The sequence below is a fragment of the Oncorhynchus keta genome, chromosome 13 (genome assembly GCF_023373465.1).
Source record: "Oncorhynchus keta strain PuntledgeMale-10-30-2019 chromosome 13, Oket_V2, whole genome shotgun sequence".
In the NCBI taxonomy this organism is placed as follows: Eukaryota; Metazoa; Chordata; class Actinopteri; order Salmoniformes; family Salmonidae; genus Oncorhynchus; species Oncorhynchus keta.
In genome coordinates this window covers 8465117-8487654 of record NC_068433.1, presented here as the reverse complement: position 1 = coordinate 8487654, position 22538 = coordinate 8465117, and the positions used below count along the sequence as shown (strand labels likewise).

Sequence of the window (22538 nt, the reverse complement as noted above, 5' to 3'; positions counted from 1 at the left end):
GTGTTGTGTCTGGTAGTCAGAGTGTTGTGTCTGGTAGTCAGAGTGTTGTGTCAGCTAGTCAGAGTGTTGTGTCTGGTAGTCAGAGTGTTGTGTCTGGTAGTCAGAGTGTTGTGTCTGCTAGTCAGAGTGTTGTGTCTACTAGTCAGAGTGTTGTGTCTGCTAGTCAGAGTGTTGTGTCTGGTAGTCAGAGTGTTGTGTCTGCTTGTCAGAGTGTTGTGTCAGCTAGTCAGAGTGTTGTTGTGTCAGGTAGTCAGAGTGTTGTGTCAGCTACGTCAGAGTGTTGTGTCAGGTAGTCAGAGTGTTGTGTCTACTTGTCAGAGTGTTGTGTCAGGTAGTCAGAGTGTTGTGTCAGCTAGTCAGAGTGTTGTGTCAGCTAGTCAGAGTGTTGTGTCAGCTAGTCAGAGTGTTGTGTCAGCTAGTCAGAGTGTTGTGTCTACTAGTCAGAGTGTTGTGTCAGCTAGTCAGAGTGTTGTGTCTGCTAGTCAGAGTGTTGTGTCAGCTAGTCAGAGTGTTGTGTCAGCTAGTCAGAGTGTTGTGTCAGCTCGTCAGAGTGTTGTGTCTGCTAGTCAGAGTGTTGTGTCTACTAGTCAGAGTGTTTGTCAGCTAGTCAGAGTGTTGTGTCAGGCAGTCAGAGTGTTGTGTCTACTAGTCAGAGTGTTGTGTCTACTAGTCAGAGTGTTTGTCAGCTAGTCAGAGTGTTGTGTCAGGCAGTCAGAGTGTTGTGTCTACTAGTCAGAGTGTTGTGTCTGCTAGTCAGAGTGTTGTGTCTACTATTCTGTAACAGAGACAATAAATCTGTTTTTCATCTATAACTAAGTCTAAGACTATTTAAAGTCTATGGCTGTGTCTGCAAAATCTGAAAATATTACCCTCGCAGTTTACAATGTTTTCAACACAATCCTGACCGATGTGGTTTAGCTGTACACCCCCCCCAAAAAAAAAATTAAAACAATCTTCATTATCACGGAACTTTAACTGTCTAAAACGCCATCAGGAAAAACCCATTATCAATAGGTTGTTGTTTTTCCTTCCCTCGACTTTTATAATTGCGTAGTTAAATTATCCTCTGCAAATCTGAACATGATTAGAAAACACACTCAAGTGCAAAATAGGCCTATTATCTTGCCCTGATTTGTGAGCAGGATATTAGTACATACCAACAGCTAAAATCACGTGTGCCCCCCCCACCCACCTGTATTTTTTCAATTTCTGCACACCCTGTTAATAGTTTTTCATATCCGAGGGAAACAAACAATAGTCCCGGGTGCGTAATTTATTTAGAACACAGTAGCTAATCTTTTCTCTGGGATCTGTGCAGACTCAGGCGAAAGGAAATAGTTATTCATTCTCACACCCAAATATTAGTTTCCCCAATCGCCACCGATAACACTGTTTATCTATGGTTTAACCATCAAAACGCGTAATTATCTAACACTTACTCTTCTTCCCCTTTCCCCCTTATCAGTCATTAGCATAAAAATGTGTCACGACAGCAGCTTTTGAACAGCTAAGCGATCTGGGATGTTTCAACGCAATAGAAAATCTGTTGTCTCCAGCAGAGGAAAAATGTTGAACCATCATCAAATATGCTCTATGTTCACCGTGTACCCCATCATTTTGTTTTTTTGTTTCGCAAAGGAAAAACCTGACTAACTCAAAGGCTAACTTTGAAGAGGGGAACACGCAAACTCTCTGTGAACTGGTGAAAAGTACACAGCAATGCCAGCTAATTATACTAGAACTATAATCCATTAATTATTATTTGTCATTAACCCCTCCCACTAAATGCAGAGGTGTTACAGTATATAAATGATCTCAACTCGCGATTCAAGAAAAGAGGAAATGGCTAATTTATGACATATGACGACGATGATATTAATTAATCACCATAGTATCATCAACCGACTGACGTTGAGCTGATTTCATCACTTCTATAGCCATGGACACCGGTTCATCACTTCTATAGCCATGGACACCGGTTCATCACTTCTATAGCCATGGACACCGGTTCATTACTGAGATGCTACTACACACACCGGTTCATTACTGAGATGCTACTACACACACCAGTTCATTACTGAGATGCTACTACATACACCGGTTCATTACTGAGATATTACTACACACACCAGTTCATTACTGAGATGCTACTACACACACCGGTTCATCACTTCTATAGCCATGGACACCGGTTCATTACTGAGATATTACTACATACACCGGTTCATTACTGAGATATTACTACATACACCGGTTCATTACTGAGATGCTACTACACACACCAGTTCATTACTGAGATATTACTACATACACCGGTTCATTACTGAGATATTACTACACACACCGGTTCATCACTGAGATATTACTACATACACCGGTTCATTACTGAGATATTACTACATACACCGGTTCATTACTGAGATGCTACTACACACACCAGTTCATTACTGAGATATTACTACATACACCGGTTCATTACTGAGATGCTACTACACACACCGGTTCATCACTTCTATAGCCATGGACACCGGTTCATTACTGAGATATTACTACACACACCGGTTCATCACTTCTATAGCCATGGACACCGATTCATTACTGAGATATTACTACACACACCGGTTCATCACTGAGATATTACTACATACACCGGTTCATCACTTCTATAGCCATGGACACCGATTCATTACTGAGATATTACTACATACACCGGTTCATTACTGAGATGCTACTACACACACCGGTTCATCACTTCTATAGCCATGGACACCGGTTCATTACTGAGATATTACTACATACACCGGTTCATTACTGAGATACTACTACACACACCGGTTCATCACTTCTATAGCCATGGACACCGGTTCATTACTGAGATATTACTACATACACCGGTTCATTACTGAGATATTACTACTTACACCAGTTCATTACTGAGATGCTACTACACACACCAGTTCATTACTGAGATGCTACTACACACACCAGTTCATTACTGAGATGCTACTACATACACCAGTTCATTACTGAGATACTACTACACACACCAGTTCATTACTGAGATGCTACTACACACACCAGTTCATTACTGAGATATTACTACATACACCGGTTCATTACTGAGATGCTACTACACACACCGGTTCATCACTTCTATAGCCATGGACACCGGTTCATTACTGAGATATTACTACACACACCGGTTCATCACTTCTATAGCCATGGACACCGATTCATTACTGAGATATTACTACACACACCGGTTCATCACTGAGATATTACTACATACACCGGTTCATCACTGAGATATTACTACATACACCGGTTCATTACTGAGATGCTACTACACACACCGGTTCATCACTTCTATAGCCATGGACACCGGTTCATTACTGAGATATTACTACATACACCGGTTCATTACTGAGATACTACTACACACACCGACCGGTTCATTACTGAGATATTACTACACACACCGGTTCATTACTGAGATATTACTACATACACCGGTTCATTACTGAGATACTACTACACACACCGGTTCATCACTTCTATAGCCATGGACACCGGTTCATTACTGAGATATTACTACATACACCGGTTCATTACTGAGATACTACTACACACACCGGTTCATTACTGAGATATTACTACACACTCCGGTTCATTACTGAGATATTACTACATACACCGGTTCATTACTGAGATACTACTACACACACCGGTTCATTACTGAGATATTACTACACACTCCGGTTCATTACTGAGATGCTACTACATACACCAGTTCATTACTGAGATACTACTACACACACCAGTTCATTACTGAGATGCTACTACACACACCAGTTCATTACTGAGATATTACTACATACACCGGTTCATTACTGAGATATTACTACACACACCAGTTCATTACTGAGATGCTACTACACACACCAGTTCATTACTGAGATGCTACTACACACACCAGTTCATTACTGAGATATTACTACATACACCGGTTCATTACTGAGATATTACTACACACACCAGTTCATTACTGAGATATTACTACACACACCAGTTCATTACTGAGATATTACTACACACACCAGTTCATTACTGAGATATTACTACTTACACCAGTTCATTACTGAGATATTACTACACACACCAGTTCATTACTGAGATATTACTACATACACCGGTTCATTACTGAGATATTACTACTTACACCAGTTCATTACTGAGATACTACTACACACACCGGTTCATTACTGAGATATTACTACATACACCGGTTCATTACTGAGATATTACTACACACACCGGTTCATTACTGAGATATTACTACATACACCGGTTCATTACTGAGATATTACTACACACACCGGTTCATTAATGAGATATTACTACACACACCGGTTCATTACTGAGATATTACTACATACACCGGTTCATTACTGAGATATTACTACACACACCGGTTCATTACTGAGATATTACTACATACACCGGTTCATTACTGAGATATTACTACATACACCGGTTAATTACTGAGATATTACTACACACACCGGTTCATCACTGAGATATTACTACATACACCGGTTCATTACTGAGATATTACTACATACACCGGTTCATTACTGAGATGCTACTACACACACCAGTTCATTACTGAGATATTACTACATACACCGGTTCATTACTGAGATGCTACTACACACACCGGTTCATCACTTCTATAGCCATGGACACCGGTTCATTACTGAGATATTACTACACACACCGGTTCATCACTTCTATAGCCATGGACACCGATTCATTACTGAGATATTACTACACACACCGGTTCATCACTGAGATATTACTACATACACCGGTTCATCACTTCTATAGCCATGGACACCGATTCATTACTGAGATATTACTACATACACCGGTTCATTACTGAGATGCTACTACACACACCGGTTCATCACTTCTATAGCCATGGACACCGGTTCATTACTGAGATATTACTACATACACCGGTTCATTACTGAGATACTACTACACACACCGGTTCATCACTTCTATAGCCATGGACACCGGTTCATTACTGAGATATTACTACATACACCGGTTCATTACTGAGATATTACTACTTACACCAGTTCATTACTGAGATGCTACTACACACACCAGTTCATTACTGAGATGCTACTACACACACCAGTTCATTACTGAGATGCTACTACATACACCAGTTCATTACTGAGATACTACTACACACACCAGTTCATTACTGAGATGCTACTACACACACCAGTTCATTACTGAGATATTACTACATACACCGGTTCATTACTGAGATGCTACTACACACACCGGTTCATCACTTCTATAGCCATGGACACCGGTTCATTACTGAGATATTACTACACACACCGGTTCATCACTTCTATAGCCATGGACACCGATTCATTACTGAGATATTACTACACACACCGGTTCATCACTGAGATATTACTACATACACCGGTTCATCACTGAGATATTACTACATACACCGGTTCATTACTGAGATGCTACTACACACACCGGTTCATCACTTCTATAGCCATGGACACCGGTTCATTACTGAGATATTACTACATACACCGGTTCATTACTGAGATACTACTACACACACCGACCGGTTCATTACTGAGATATTACTACACACACCGGTTCATTACTGAGATATTACTACATACACCGGTTCATTACTGAGATACTACTACACACACCGGTTCATCACTTCTATAGCCATGGACACCGGTTCATTACTGAGATATTACTACATACACCGGTTCATTACTGAGATACTACTACACACACCGGTTCATTACTGAGATATTACTACACACTCCGGTTCATTACTGAGATATTACTACATACACCGGTTCATTACTGAGATACTACTACACACACCGGTTCATTACTGAGATATTACTACACACTCCGGTTCATTACTGAGATGCTACTACATACACCAGTTCATTACTGAGATACTACTACACACACCAGTTCATTACTGAGATGCTACTACACACACCAGTTCATTACTGAGATATTACTACATACACCGGTTCATTACTGAGATATTACTACACACACCAGTTCATTACTGAGATGTTACTACACACACCAGTTCATTACTGAGATGCTACTACACACACCAGTTCATTACTGAGATATTACTACATACACCGGTTCATTACTGAGATATTACTACACACACCAGTTCATTACTGAGATATTACTACATACACCGGTTCATTACTGAGATATTACTACACACACCAGTTCATTACTGAGATATTACTACACACACCAGTTCATTACTGAGATATTACTACACACACCAGTTCATTACTGAGATATTACTACTTACACCAGTTCATTACTGAGATATTACTACTTACACCAGTTCATTACTGAGATACTACTACACACACCGGTTCATTACTGAGATATTACTACATACACCGGTTCATTACTGAGATATTACTACACACACCGGTTCATTACTGAGATATTACTACATACACCGGTTCATTACTGAGATATTACTACACACACCGGTTCATTACTGAGATATTACTACACACACCGGTTCATTACTGAGATATTACTACATACACCGGTTCATTACTGAGATATTACTACACACACCGGTTCATTACTGAGATATTACTACATACACCGGTTCATTACTGAGATATTACTACATACACCGGTTAATTACTGAGATATTACTACATACACCGGTTCATTACTGAGATATTACTACACACCAGTTCATTACTGAGATATTACTACTTACACCAGTTCATTACTGAGATATTACTACACACACCGGTTCATTACTGAGATATTACTACATACACCGGTTCATTACTGAGATATTACTACACACACCGGTTCATTACTGAGATATTACTACACACACCGGTTCATTACTGAGATATTACTACATACACCGGTTCATTACTGAGATATTACTACTTACACCAGTTCATTACTGAGATATTACTATTCACTGAGATATTACTACATACCCCGGTTCATTACTGAGATATTACTACACACACGGTTCATTACTGAGATATTACTACATACCCCGGTTCATTACTGAGATATTACTACACACACCGGTTCATTACTGAGATATTACTGTTCATTACTGATATTACTACACACACCAGTTCATTACTGAGATATTACTACACACACCAGTTCATTACTGAGATATTACTACTTACACCAGTTCATTACTGAGATATTACTACACACACCGGTTCATTACTGAGATATTACTACATACACCGGTTCATTACTGAGATATTACTACTTACACCAGTTCATTACTGAGATACTACTACACACACCGGTTCATTACTGAGATATTACTACATACACCGGTTCATTACTGAGATATTACTACACACACCGGTTCATTACTGAGATATTACTACATACACCGGTTCATTACTGAGATATTACTACTTCATTACTGAGATATTACTACACACACCGGTTCATTACTGAGATATTACTACATACACCGGTTCATTACTGAGATATTACTACACACACCGGTTCATTACTGAGATATTACTACATACACCGGTTCATTACTGAGATATTACTACATACACCGGTTAATTACTGAGATATTACTACATACACCGGTTCATTACTGAGATATTACTACACACACCAGTTCATTACTGAGATATTACTACTTACACCAGTTCATTACTGAGATATTACTACACACACCGGTTCATTACTGAGATATTACTACATACACCGGTTCATTACTGAGATATTACTACACACACCGGTTCATTACTGAGATATTACTACACACACCGGTTCATTACTGAGATATTACTACATACACCGGTTCATTACTGAGATATTACTACTTACACCAGTTCATTACTGAGATATTACTACACACACCGGTTCATTACTGAGATATTACTACATACCCCGGTTCATTACTGAGATATTACTACACACACCGGTTCATTACTGAGATATTACTACATACACCGGTTCATTACTGATATATTACTACTTACACCAGTTCATTACTGAGATACTACTACACACACCGGTTCATTACTGAGATATTACTACATACACCGGTTCATTACTGAGATATTACTACTTACACCAGTTCATTACTGAGATACTACTACACACACCGGTTCATTACTGAGATATTACTACACACACCGGTTCATTACTGAGATATTACTACACACACCGGTTCATTACTGAGATATTACTACACACACCGGTTCATTACTGAGATATTACTACATACACCGGTTCATTACTGAGATATTACTACTTACACCAGTTCATTACTGAGATATTACTACACACACCGGTTCATTACTGAGATATTACTACATACACCGGTTCATTACTGAGATACTACTACACACACCGGTTCATTACTGAGATATTACTACACACTCCGGTTCATTACTGAGATGCTACTACACACACCAGTTCATTACTGAGATGCTACTACACACACCAGTTCATTACTGAGATATTACTACACACACCAGTTCATTACTGAGATGCTACTACATACACCGGTTCATCACTTCTATAGCCATGGACACCGGTTCATTACTGAGATATTACTACACACACCGGTTCATTACTGAGATATTACTACACACACCGGTTCATTACTGAGATATTACTACACACTCCGGTTCATTACTGAGATATTACTACATACACTACTTCATTACTGAGATATTACTACACACTCCGGTTCATTACTGAGATATTACTGCATACACTGGGTCATTACTGAGATATTACTGCATACACTACTTCATTACTGAGATATTACTGCATACACTACTTCATTACTGAGATATTACTGCATACACTACTTCATTACTGAGATATTACTGCATACACTACTTCATTACTGAGATATTACTGCATACACTACTTCATTACTGAGATATTACTGCATACACTGGTTCATAACTGAGATACTTCAACAGCCTAATCTTCTGATCATGAGGCCTTGAGAAGAGGAAAATGTGACCTGAATGAGAACAGCCTTTGAAACAGTGTCCTGGGTGTCAAACACCCATCTCTCACTAATTGGATATACAGACAGATGACATCCATCTCTAATTCAATGTTCAGACAGATGACAGTTCAGTTAGGAGAAAAGATGGCACTGACAAAGATGGACGCCTCTCTTCACGTTCTGAAGAAACTATGCTGTATTTTTTTTTTATGGATTATTTCTTACATTGTTAGCCCGAGAAATCTTAAGTCTTTTTACATACAGCCGGGAAGAACTATTGGATATAAGAGCAACGTCAACTCACCAACATTACGACCAGGCTTTCCCGAAACGGATCCTCTGTTTTGGACAACCACCCAGGACAATGGATCTAATCCCAGAAGCCGACCCAAGACAACGGCACCGCAGAAGGGGCAGATGGAGCCTGATCAGGCTCCATAGACGTGCACGTCGCCCACCGCTCCCGAGTATACTACTCGCCAATGTCCAGTCTCTTGACAAAAAGGTAGACGAAATTCGAGCAAGGGTTGCCTCCCAGAGGGACATCAGAGATTGTAACATTCTCTGTTTCACGAAAACATGGCTCTCTCGGGAAGGCAACGGTTCAGCCACCGGGCTTCTCTATGCATCGTGCCAACAGAGATAAACATCTCTCTGGGAAGAGGGAGGGCAGGGGTGTGTGCTCCATGATTAACGACTCATGGTGTAATCATAACAACATACAGGAACTCAAGTCCTTCTGCTCACCCGACCTAAAATTCCTCCCAATCAAATGCCGGCCATATTACCTTCCAAGAGAATTCTAGTTAGTTATCGTCACAGCTGTGCACATTCCCCCTCAAGCAGACACCAAGACGGCACTAAAGGAACTTCACAGGACTTTATGTAAACTGGAAACCATATATATTGAGGCTGCATTTATTTTAGCTGATTTGAGAATAAGGTTACCAAAATTCCATCGGCATATTGATTGCACTACGTGTAGGGGTAATACACTCGACCACTGCTACTCTAACTCCCTTCGGCAAATCCGACCACGACGCCATCTTGCTCCTACCGTCTTATAGGTAGAAACTCAAATAGGATGCACCAGTGACTAGAACCATTCAATACTGGTCTGACCAATCGGAATCCACGCTTCAAGATTGTTTAGATCACGTGGACTGGAATATGTCGACCGATACACTGACTGAGTGAATTTATAAGGAAGTGCATTGGAGATGTTGTACCCACTGTGACTATTAAAACCTACCCTAACCAGAAACCGTGGAAAGATGGCAGCATTTGCGTAAAAATGATAGCGCAAACCACCGCATTAACCATGGAAAGATGTCTGGGAACATGGCTGAATATAAACAGCGTAGTTATTCCCTCCGCAAGCCAATCAAATAAGTGAAATGCTGGTACAGGCACAAAGTGGAATCGCAATTCAACGGCTCAGACACGAGACGTATGTGGCAGGGTCTACAGGTAATCATGGACTACAAAAAGAAAACCAGCCACGTCACGGACACCGACATCACACTTCCAGACAAACTAAACACCTTCTTTGCCCGCTTTTAAGATAATAGAGTGCCACCGTCACGGCCCGCTAACAAAAACTGTCCCCGCCTCTCCTTCTCCATGGCCGACGTGAGTAAAACATTTAAATGTGTTAACCCTCGCAAGGCTGCTGGCCCAGACGGCATCCCTAGCCGCGTCCTCAGATCAAGCGCAGACAAGCTGGCTGGTGTGTTTACTGAGATATTCAATCTCTCCCTATCCCAGTTGAATGTCCCCATATGTTTCAAGATGGCCACCATTGTTCCTGTACCCAAGAAGGCAAAGATAACTGAACTAAATGACTACCACCCCGTAGTACTCACTTCTGTCATCATGAAGTGCTTTGAGAGACTAGTCAAGGATCATATCACCTCCACCTTACAGGCCACCCTAAACCCACTTCAGTTTGCATACCGCAGGTCCACAGACGATGCAATCACCATCACACTGCACACTGCCCTATCCCATCTGGACTAGAGGAATAGCTATGTACAGTGGTTCCTCCTTTAAAATTTGCATCATACTGTGGCACACCTTGCATGCTGCCGCAGTTTTTTGTGGCACATCAGCCAATTTTTCTGTTACTGCAAGTTATTGCTAGTTTGACCACCCTAGGGCATCTCCGAGAAGCATTTGATCGTATTCCGTATTGGCATTACCAGATAATTTAAAACATTTTTTGTAGTATATGGGATTGAAATTTGGCTTAATTAATTTGATGATATTATGGTGTTTCTATTCAGAGAAAAATGAAAAACAAAACCCTCAGTGTTTCCGTTAGGATGGAATGGAACATATGGCGATGTACAACGTGATGGTCGGGAGTAGGCTACAGGATTCGAGGATTCTACATTGTTTGCCTTCATTAGACAAGTTTGTTCCAATATTTCTGTAAATCAGTGATATTTATTCCCATAGTAATTTGTTATGGATCCATAACTACATCAACATCTGCATTTTGAAAGAGTATTGTATTGTAGACTGCACAGTAGCCTAATAAACAAATAAACACATTTGGTTAATTAAATAATGACAAAAAAATACTCTTTCAAAATGCAGATGTGTCACGCCTTGGTCATTGTTTTTTGTGTTTTCGTTATATATTTGGTCAGGCCAATGTGTGACATGGGTTTATATATTGTATTTTCGTATTGGGGTTTGTAGTATTTGGGATTGCGGCTGAGTAGGGGTGTTGTATAGGCTTGGCTGCCTGAGGCGGTTCTCAATCAGAGTCAGGTGATTTTCATTGTCTCTGATTGGGAACCGTATTTAGGTAGCCGGGGTTCCACTGTGTATTTCGTGGGTGATTGTTCCTGTCTCTGTGTTGTTTCACCAGATAGGCTGTAATAGGTTTCACGTTCCGTTTGTTGTTTTGTATTTTGTATATTACGTTATTTTCATGTATCGTCATTTCATTCATTAAATAACATGAGTAACAACCACGCTGCATTTCTGTCCGACTCTCTTTCGACAAACGAAGAACGACGTTACAGAATCACCCACCACACCCGGACCGAGCGGCGTGGAAACAGGCAGCGACAGCTGGAGCAGCAAAAGGAGGATGAATTATTCAGAGAATGGACATGGGAAGACGTGTTGGATGGTAAAGGTTGTTACACTTGGGAGGAGATACTGGCCGGAAGAGATCGCCTCCCATGGGAACAGGTGGAGGCACTAAGGAGAGCAGAGGCAGCCGGAGATAGGAGCCGACGATACGAGGGAACACGATTAGCAAGGAAGCCCGAAAAAGAGCCCCAAAAAAATATTGGGGGCTTAAATGGAGTATGGCTATGCCAGGTAGGAGACCTGCGCAAACTCCCTGTGCTGGCCGGGGGGCTAGAGAGACCGGGCAGGCACCGTGTTATGCTATGGAGCGCACAGTGTTTCCAGTGCGGGTGCATAGCCCGGTGCGGCACATACCAGCCCTTCGTATTGGCCGGGCTAGAGTGGGCATCGAGCCAGGTAAGGTTGGGTAGGCTCGGTGCTCAAGAGCTCCAGTGCGCCTGCACGGTCCGGTCTATCCAGAGCCAACTCTCCTTGTTTATCGTGAGGAGCCAAGGAGGAGACCAGAACCAGAGCCGGTGTTAGAGGTGAAGGAGTTAATGGGGAAAGTGGAGGAGAGAGTAATGAGGGAGTTGCTAGCATGGTGCTTTAGGTACAAGATTCGTCCGACGGAGCGTGTCGGGGATTTAATGGCACCTGGGTCAGCGCTCCATACTCGTCCTGAGGTGCGTGTTAGTCGGCTGGTGAAAAATGTGCCAGCCTCACGCACCAGGCCTCCTGTGTACCTACCTAGCCTTGCACGTCCTGTGCCAGTCCTGCTCTCAGGCTCTCCAGTACACCTTCACGGTCCAGTCCATCCTGTGCCACCTTCACACACCAGTCCTCCGGTAGCAGCTCTACGCACCAGGCTTCCTGTGCGTGTCCTCGATCCTGTAGCACCAGTTCCAGCACCACGCACCAGGCCTTCTGTGCGCCTCGCCTGTTCAGCACAGCCAGAGCCTTCCTTCCCTCCTGCGCTGTTGGAGTCTCCCGCCTGTTCAGCGCTATCAGAGCCTTTCTCCTCTCCTGCGCTGTCGGAGTCTCCCGCCTGTTCAGCGCTATCAGAGCCTTCCTCCTCTACAGCGCTGCCGGAGCCTCCTGCCTGTTCGGAGCAGCCTGAGCTGCCAGTCTGCAGGGAGCTGTCAGTCTGCAAGGTGCTGTCAGTCTGCATGAAGCAGCCAGAGCTGTCAGTCTGCAAAGAGCTGCCAGACTGCAAGGAGCTGTCAGTCTGCAAGGAGCTGTCAGTTTGCAGGGTGCTGTCAGCCTGCATGGAGCAGTCAGAGCTGTCAGTCTGTATGAAGCAGCCAGAGCTGTCAGTCTGCATAAAGCAGCCAGAGCTGCCAGTCTGCAAAGAGCTGTCAGTCTGCAAAGAGCTGTCAGTCTGCAACGAGCTGTCAGTCTGCAACGAGCTGCCAGTCTGCAGGGTGCTGTCAGCCTGCATGGAGCTGTCAGTCTGCAAGGAGCTGTCAGCCTGCATAGAGCCAGTCAGCCAGATTCTTCCAGATCTGCCAGTCAACCAGTCTCTTCCAGATCTGCCAGTCAACCAGTCTCTTCCAGATCTGCCAGTCAACCAGTCTCCTCCAGATCTGCCAGTCAACCAGTCTCTTCCAGATCTGCCAGTCAACCAGTCTCTTTCAGATCTGCCAGTCAACCAGAATCTTCCAGATCTGCTAGTCAACCTGAATCTTCCAGATCCGCCAGCCAGCCAGGATCTACCGGAGCCTACTACCTACCTGAGCTTCATCTCAGTACTGGGCTTCCTCTCAGTACTGGGCTTCCTCTCAGTACTGGGCTTTCTCTCAGTACTGGGCTTCCCCTCAGTCCCGAGCTTTAGTAAAGGTTGAATAGTATATTGTTCAGCTAATAGCCCATCCTGCTATGTTTGTGAAAAACGAATAATACTGATTTTTTTCCCCTTCCCACGTAAAAAAAATTCCAATTGACAAAGTGTTTTTAGCCACAATCGGAACCAACCCCAATTAATACATTTGGGCACAGTCGTTAGCGTGCTGGACTTCAGGCTAGAATGTTCAGGGTTCGAAACCTGCTCCCTGCTTGCTATGATGCATGAGTTTGATACACCTGGTATTGAATATGGCTGAATTCTTTTTTGCTAAATAGCGATTTTCGTAAATTAACTTTATGTCAAAAAAATATGCACAATCGTTTGTCTCTACATACTATATACTATTGTCTCTATACTAACATATTCCTCCCAATTTTTTTGCTTGACTCGTTATGACGTTATAACTACATACATTTGCTTCCCCGTAATGTTTTGTCAGCCAACTTTGCTGAAGCCATCAGGGACGGGTGGCAAGTGTGAAATTCGTCATTGGAACCACTCGATATGTTTGGTCATATAAAAACCTTGGGACCCAAATGCATAATGAGTGCTCTATCTCCCCCTTGTGGTGGTCTGGAGTAATGAAGCCGTGACGCTGGTTACCTCTAAGTCCTGCGCTGTAAAGCTCGCAACTTTTAAAGGAGGAGCCACTGTAAGAATGCTGGTAGCCCTGGGCTTTAACCCCACCCTGTGCAATTGGGTCCTGGACTTTCTGACGGACCACACCCAGGTGGTGAAGGTAGGAAACAACATCTGCACCTCGCTGACCCTCAACACTGGGGACCCACAAGGGTGCGTGCTCAGCCCCCTCCTATACTCCCTGTTCAACCACGACTGCGGGGGCCATTCACGCCTCCAACTCAATCATCAAGTTTGCAGAAGGCACAACAGTAGCGGGCTTGATTACCTACAGCGACGAGACAGCCTACAGGGAGGAGGTGAGGGCACTCGGAGTGTGGTGTCAGGCAAACAACCTCTCACTCAACGTCAATAAAACTAAGGAGATGATCCACATCGAAGGGGCAGCAGTGAAGAAAGTGGAAAGTTTGAAGTTCCTCGGCGTACACATCAACGACAAACTGAAATGTGTGGCACAACAGCACCTCTTCAAACTCAGGAGGCTGAAGAAATTTGGCTTGTCACCCAAAACCTTGACTAACTTTTACAGATCCACAATCGAGAGCATCCTGTCGGGTTGTATCACAACCTGGTATGGCAACTGCACCGCCGTCAACCGCAAGGCCCTCCAAAGGGTGGTGCGGTCTGCAAAACACATCACTGTGGGCAAACTACCTGCCTTTCATGACATCTATAGCACCAGATGTCACAAAAAGGCCAAAAAGATCATCAAGGACAACAACCACCCGAGCCACTGCCTGGTCACCCTGCTACCATCCAGAAGGCGAGGTCAGTACAGGTGCATCAAAGCAGAGACCGAGAGACTGAAAAACAGCTTCTATCTCAAGGCCATCAGACTGCTAAACAGCCATCACTAACTCAGAGAGGCTGCTGCCTACACGGAGACCCAATCACTAACTCAGAGAGGCTGCTGCCTACACGGAGACCCAATCACTAACTCAGAGAGGCTGCTGCCTAAATGGAGACCCAATCACTGGCCACCTTAATAAATGGATCACGAGTCACTTTCAACAATGCCACTTTAAATAATGCCACTTTAATCATGTTTACATATCTAACATTACAATCTATTTTATACCATCTATTGCACCTTGCCTATGCTGCTCGGCCATCACTCATCCATATATTTATACATATATATTCTCATTCACCCCCTTTAGATTAGTGTGTATCGGGTCGTTGTTGGGGAACTGTTTGATCGCTTGTTAGATATTGTTGCACTGTCAGAAATAGAAGCGCAAGCATTTCACTACACTCATATTAACATCTGCTAACCGTGTATATGTGACAAATACAATTTGATTTGGTTTGAAAAGATTGAAAAAATATGTTGAGAGGGAATAAGCAAAGACATTTCCCTTCTTCCCAATATTATTTACAGCACTGTCTACATATTTACATATTTCATTTATCCAACCAATTAGTGAAACCAGATGTTTTTCTGACTTCAGAAACCTGGAGACATGAAAGAAATGCTTCTATGTATGTAGTGACCTTAATGACCAGCTGATCATCTCTTTGTTGTCACATACCCAGTTCTCCGTTCTCAATGACCTCAAACGTGGTCCAGAGGTCGACCGGGTTGGTGACCACGTTCCTCGTAACCAGCGTGGACTCTGCCAGCTCGTCTGACGTCATGGTAGGAGACAACTACCACAACACAACCACAAAGATGTTAGAGAGAGGAGAGGAAACAATCACATCTTAGCAGGACTGGGTTCATTTCCATTGCACCCAGGAAGAAACAGGAAGTGAACTGAAATCACAGTACATTCTTAAAATGTCCATTAACTTGCTGAATATAAATAGAACGACTACAACCCTGCATGTTAGCTATCCCCATCAGATAATTAGGGGATGGGGGAAAGGTTGGGCATTTGTATCACTGTCAAAGATTTTCCATCACTTGCAATCTGGAAATGGAGAACACAAACGTCTACATTTGTTTGTGAAATAGTCTGCACAGAAACTATTCTGTAATCATAGTGTAGAGGTGAACAGAAAGTAAAGAACAAGCATGACTCAAAAGAGAAGAAAATAATTGTTAATGTTGCAGTGAGTCGTAAAACAGTCCACTCTAACCCCCCACCTCCCCTTTCCACCCCACTGCTGTTCCACACCTGCAAAATACATCCATTACCTGCAGCTTACCACTGCTTCTGATTAAACACAATTACTCACACAATTATATCAGAAGTGTCTTTGATTAGCTAGCTTTTGATTTATTTCGGTGGCAGTAATCCTATCAGGTTTAACCACCAACGTCCTGGCCCTATTCTATCACGCCCTCCACTCCCACACCTCTCTCTGTTCCCTCCATCCCATCAGCTCTGTACCTCTAACTCCCCCAGACCCTGTTACACACCCCTCCACTCCCACACCTCTCTCTATTCCCTCCATCCCATCAGCTCTGTACCTCTAACTCCCCCAGACCCTGTTACACACCCCTCCACTCCCACACCTCTCTCTATTCCCTCCATCCCATCAGCTCTGTACCTCAAACTCCCCCAAACTCCATTACACACCCCTCCACCTCCTTTCCTTCTACTCCCTTTATCCTTCATTCTCTCCAGCCAACTTATACACTCCCCCTCTTGCTCACACACACACACACACACACACACACACACACACACACACACACACACACACACACACACACACACACACACACACACACACACACACACACACACACACACACACACACACACACACACACACACCTTCACCTTGATTAAGCAGCAGTCCTCCGGCTCCCTCCTCTCCAGGAACACCTCAAAGATCAAGTCCCCGGCCGGAGAGAACTAAATAGAAGGAGAAAAAGAGGGAGAGAAACAGAGGAAAAAGAAAAACCACAACATTCGGATTAATTGGCTTTTGTTCTGAATTCCCACCTCGGTGTGGCCTGAGCCTAAACAGAGGGAACCAAGGGAAGCATTAGACGATTTGAGGAGAGTGGTAGAGGTCATATTCTGAGCTACAGGCAAAACTAAATATAGTGCTTTTAATTGATGCAATGTTTTGGCAGAATGAGGGAAGCAAGCCAGAGGAAGTCAGAGAGGTGGAAAGGGAAGGGGGGGGGGGGTAAGGGCTTCAAATGTAGTCAACATTTCTGCCAAACTTTATAATATCCCAAACAAGTGAGCTAACTCTGACCTTTGACCCGTGACTTTGAGTCAATGGAATGTGGGTCAATGGAATGTGTGGAAATCTGAAGCTTGTAGTAGATCAAGTAATGATACTCCTCTTAGGATTTTGATATCATTTTAGATTTAACACGGAGACAAATGTATGTTTCAATCTGTGAGAATCCAGTCTGTTCGATACCATTGAGGTAACATACTGTATCAGGCCACATACAAAGTGTCTTAAACACACGCAAGAGGCTTTGGAGAAGTCCTTGGGATCTCTCAATTTCCCTTCAACCTCCGGCATTGTAAAACAACAGCTGAGAGGCCATTGTAAAACAACAGCCGAGAGGCCATTGTAAAACAACAGCCGAGAGGCCATTGTAAAACAACAGCCGAGAGGCCATTGTAAAACAACAGCTGAGAGGCCATTGTAAAACAACAGCCGAGAGGCCATTGTAAAACAACAGCCGAGAGGCCATTGTAAAACAACAGCCGAGAGGCCATTGTAAAACAACAGCCGAGAGGCCATTGTAAAACAACAGCCGAGAGGCCATTGTAAAACAACAGCCGAGAGGCCATTGTAAAACAACAGCCGAGAGGCCATTGTAAAACAACAGCCGAGAGGCCATTGTAAAATAACAGCCGAGAGGCCATTGTAAAATAACAGCTGAGAGGCCATTGTAAAACAACAGCCGAGAGGCCATTGGACACAAAGTGACATTGCATCAAGAGTCATATGACCTTATGTCTCTGTCCTTGTCCTCTGTTCTCTCTCTCTTCACGACAACAACAAAAATTATTTTTAAGATCGGGTTATCATGAGCAAACCAACTTCTGAGACAAAAGTGAAAAGTCTGCCTTCTATGATACATTTCTTCTCAACTTTGAACTAAACAACCTATGATGTCTTCAACAACAGTAAGCCAGAGAGAAAATATTGTAAACATGCGGAGAGAAGTTGTGGCATGAAGGTCATACATGACGGAGAGGTCTTGGGAAAAGACAAATGCCATGACAATGGCAGGGCTGCACAGGAAAAATAATAGGTTGGCCTATGACATGTCGTCATTATAACAGGTAGAGTCCTATGTGTGTGTGTGTCTGTGTATTTCTGTGTGCGTGCGTATGAGTGCGTGCATGTGTTCCACACCGGTAGAGATTACAGCCCACAGACAAAGAGATATTCCATTAGCAGAACTAAGGAGAGGAAAGAGGAGACAAACACTGAAGAGGAGATGGTGGAAGCTGGTGCAGGGAATGACAGAAGGATGGAGAGGGGGAGAACAGGAAGTAGAGAAGAATAAGGCCCGAGGGGGTGTGGTATAAGGCCAATACAACATGTCTAAGGGCTGTTCTTATGTGCGACGCAACACAGAGTACCAGGATACGCCCATTAACCATGGTATATTGGCCATATACCACAACCCCCGAGATGCCTTAATGCTATTATAAACTGGTTACGCAACACGGAGTGCCTGGATAGAGCCAATCGCCATGGTATATTGGCCCTGAGGTGCCTTACATATTATAAACTGGTTAGCAATGTAATTTGAACAGTAAAAATATATTGTTTTGGTCATACACATGGTATAGAGTCTGATATATCACGGGTGTCAGCCAATCAGCATTCAGGGCTAGAACCGCCAGTTTATAATTACAATTATGAATGCTGATTGGCTAAAAGCCGTATAATCCGGTCCTTGAGTTCATCCAACAGCACAGATTTGTGTTGTAGCCCCAACATACCCAATTCATTATTTGGGGCCTGATGATTGGTTGACAAGTTGAATCCAGACAAAAGTGTTTGTCTGGGGTTACTTGAGGACCGGAGTTGGGATCCACTGGCCTACAGTATGATGGCATTAGTCTTATGGACATTTGCAATGCAAACCTTGACAATTTGCATCTGAAGCAGACAAGCTTAACTCACACACATTGTTTACATATTGTTCAGCTATATGTTCCCCTCCCCCCCTCAAAAAAACTGTAGGCCTATGGTAGCATTGGCATTACATGCCATTATCAGCTGCAAAATGGGTTCACATGGCTGATATCCTGACAAAATAGTAATAATCTAATAATACAACACAGAAACACAGACAAATTAGAGACAGATTCCCTTCCTCTCTTTATTGCAGGATCGTGACATGATTAATTAACATGGACACTAGTTCATCCTAAATAATCGTTAAGTTAACAATCAAAACAAGTTTAAACACTTAACTTCAAATAAATTACTATTTCATATAATTTCCAAAAGTCTACAAGTAACCTAACTCATATGTAAAGGCTAGACATTTTAGTAACAAGTAGGCTGTTATTATAAAAAACATTGTTTCAGGTATAATAAAATAAGTCCATTACCAGTAATGTCCAACATCACTCCACCGATCCCTGCTCTACTGAGTGAGAACACTTCTGCTTCAGCCCAGTAACAGCATAATTAATTATTAACTAATTACGTTTGATACATTGAATCAGGTGTATTAGTGCTGGGTTGGAACAGAAGCCTGCACTCCCAGCAAGGGTTGGTCTGCTCCAGTTGTAGAAGGAATATACATTGTGTGTGATTTTTAAACTGTATTTATGTTTATAAAATGTGCCAACATAGCTAGTTATACATAAACCATATGGTATATAAGGACGTAACCTTTTTCTCTTGGGACATTCATTAGGACTTCTTCATCCGGGTTTTACAGCTCTCTGTATCTGAGGACAGCGTTTTACAGCTCTCTGTATCTGAGGACAGGGTTTTACAGCTCTCTGTATCTGAGGACAGGGTTTTACAGCTCTCTGTATCTGAGGACAGGGTTTTACAGCTCTCTGTATCTGAGGACAGGGTTTTACAGCTCTCTGTATCTGAGGACAGGGTTTTACAGCTCTCTGTATCTGAGGACAGGGTTTTACAGCTCTCTGTATCTGAGGACAGGGTTTTACAGCTCTCTGTATCTGAGGACAGGGTTTTACAGCTCTCTGTATCTGAGGACAGGGTTTTACAGCTCTCTGTATCTGAGGACAGGGTTTTACAGCTCTCTGTATCTGAGGACAGGGTTTTACAGCTCTCTGTATCTGAGGACAGGGTTTTACAGCTCTCTGTATCTGGGGACAGGGTTTTACGGCTCTCTGTATCTGAGGACAGGGTTTTACGGCTCTCTGTATCTGAGGACAGGGTTTTACGGCTCTCTGTATCTGAGGACAGGGTTTTACAGCTCTCTGTATCTGAGGACAGGGTTTTACTGTATCTGAGGACAGGGTTTTACAGCTCTCTGTATCTGAGGACAGGGTTTACGGCTCTCTGTATCTGAGGACAGGGTTTTACAGCTCTCTGTATCTGAGGACAGGGTTTTACAGCTCTCTGTATCTGAGGACAGGGTTTTACAGCTCTCTGTATCTGAGGACAGGGTTTTACAGCTCTCTGTATCTGAGGACAGGGTTTTACAGCTCTCTGTATCTGAGGACAGGGTTTTACGGCTCTCTGTATCTGAGGACAGGGTTTTACAGCTCTCTGTATCTGAGGACAGGGTTTTACGGCTCTCTGTATCTGAGGACAGGGTTTTACAGCTCTCTGTATCTGAGGACAGGGTTTTACGGCTCTCTGTATCTGAGGACAGGGTTTTACAGCTCTCTGTATCTGAGGACAGGGTTTTACAGCTCTCTGTATCTGAGGACAGGGTTTTACGGCTCTCTGTATCTGAGGACAGGGTTTTACGGCTCTCTGTATCTGAGGACAGGGTTTTACAGCTCTCTGTATCTGAGGACAGGGTTTTACGGCTCTCTGTATCTGAGGACAGGGTTTTACAGCTCTCTGTATCTGAGGACAGGGTTTTACAGCTCTCTGTATCTGAGGACAGGGTTTTACGACTCTCTGTATCTGAGGACAGACAACAGGACAGACGACAGACATCAGAAAATAAACAGGCCTCGTTATAATCAAGTCAGACAGCCCTGAATATTGTGTTGCTATTTCATCCTCGCTAGGAACTGGGCTGGAGAATAGTTTCATGATGTACTCCCACATAGGCAGGAAGCAGGAAGTGCTGACGTTAGCTAATCCTGTCACACTCTTCCATTGCTGTTAGCTAGCTACCTAAATACAAATGAATATCGGCCCTATTCAGAGTAGCCTACTCTCCCTTCTCTGACGTTCTCAGAAGTTTCCGTAAGTAAACTTGCTAGCTACTTCAGTGGACGTTGATCATATTTCTACCGAGAAAATGAACACATATCTAGTGGCAAATGTGTTAAATTATATAGATGATATGAAAGGGATAATCAACTCAGGGCTCCATGTGTTAATTAAAAAATAACGCATAGCCCCCTCGTTGATTATCACTTACTTATGCAGCTGGTTGAGACAGTACCACACATTAAACCACTTTCATCAACTGCCCTGATAACTAAAAAGTCCATGTGTGGCGGACATTTTGAAATGCTGGGTCTTGGCCCCCAGTTAAAGCACACTGCAGCTTGTCTTGACAACAATCACTCTCAGCTGTGGAAACGAGTGGGGAAGAGAAAGGTTTAGAGGTGTTTCTATGCATCATGGTACTTATTCCTTCCTCTCCACCGGAAATGAGAAGTTTACAGTAGATTTAAGTAAAGGATAAGTACCCAGGTCCCATGTGGCTCAGTTGGTAGAGCATGGCGCGTGCAACACCAGGGTTGTGGGTTTGATTCCCACAGAGGAACATATGTACTCACTTCTGTAAGTCGCTCTGCATAAAAGCATCTGCTAAATGAC

At 43.0% G+C, this 22538-nt stretch overlaps 1 protein-coding gene across 8 annotated transcripts in view; it reads right to left on the bottom strand.

The window, feature by feature from the left end:
• Positions 1-22538, bottom strand: part of arap2 (ArfGAP with RhoGAP domain, ankyrin repeat and PH domain 2) — a 272636-nt gene that overhangs the window by 21662 nt on the left and 228436 nt on the right. For all 8 annotated transcript variants that reach the window (XR_008062416.1, XR_008062417.1, XR_008062418.1 and 5 more), the window contains exons 25-26: positions 17396-17470; positions 16196-16313 (exon numbers count right to left, since the gene is read on the bottom strand). Coding sequence is in view for 1 of the 8 variants with exons in the window: in XM_052459291.1 (XP_052315251.1) it covers positions 16196-16313; positions 17396-17470 (193 nt within the window). In the remaining 7 variants the exon portion in view is untranslated. The remainder of the gene's footprint in view (positions 1-16195; positions 16314-17395; positions 17471-22538) is intronic.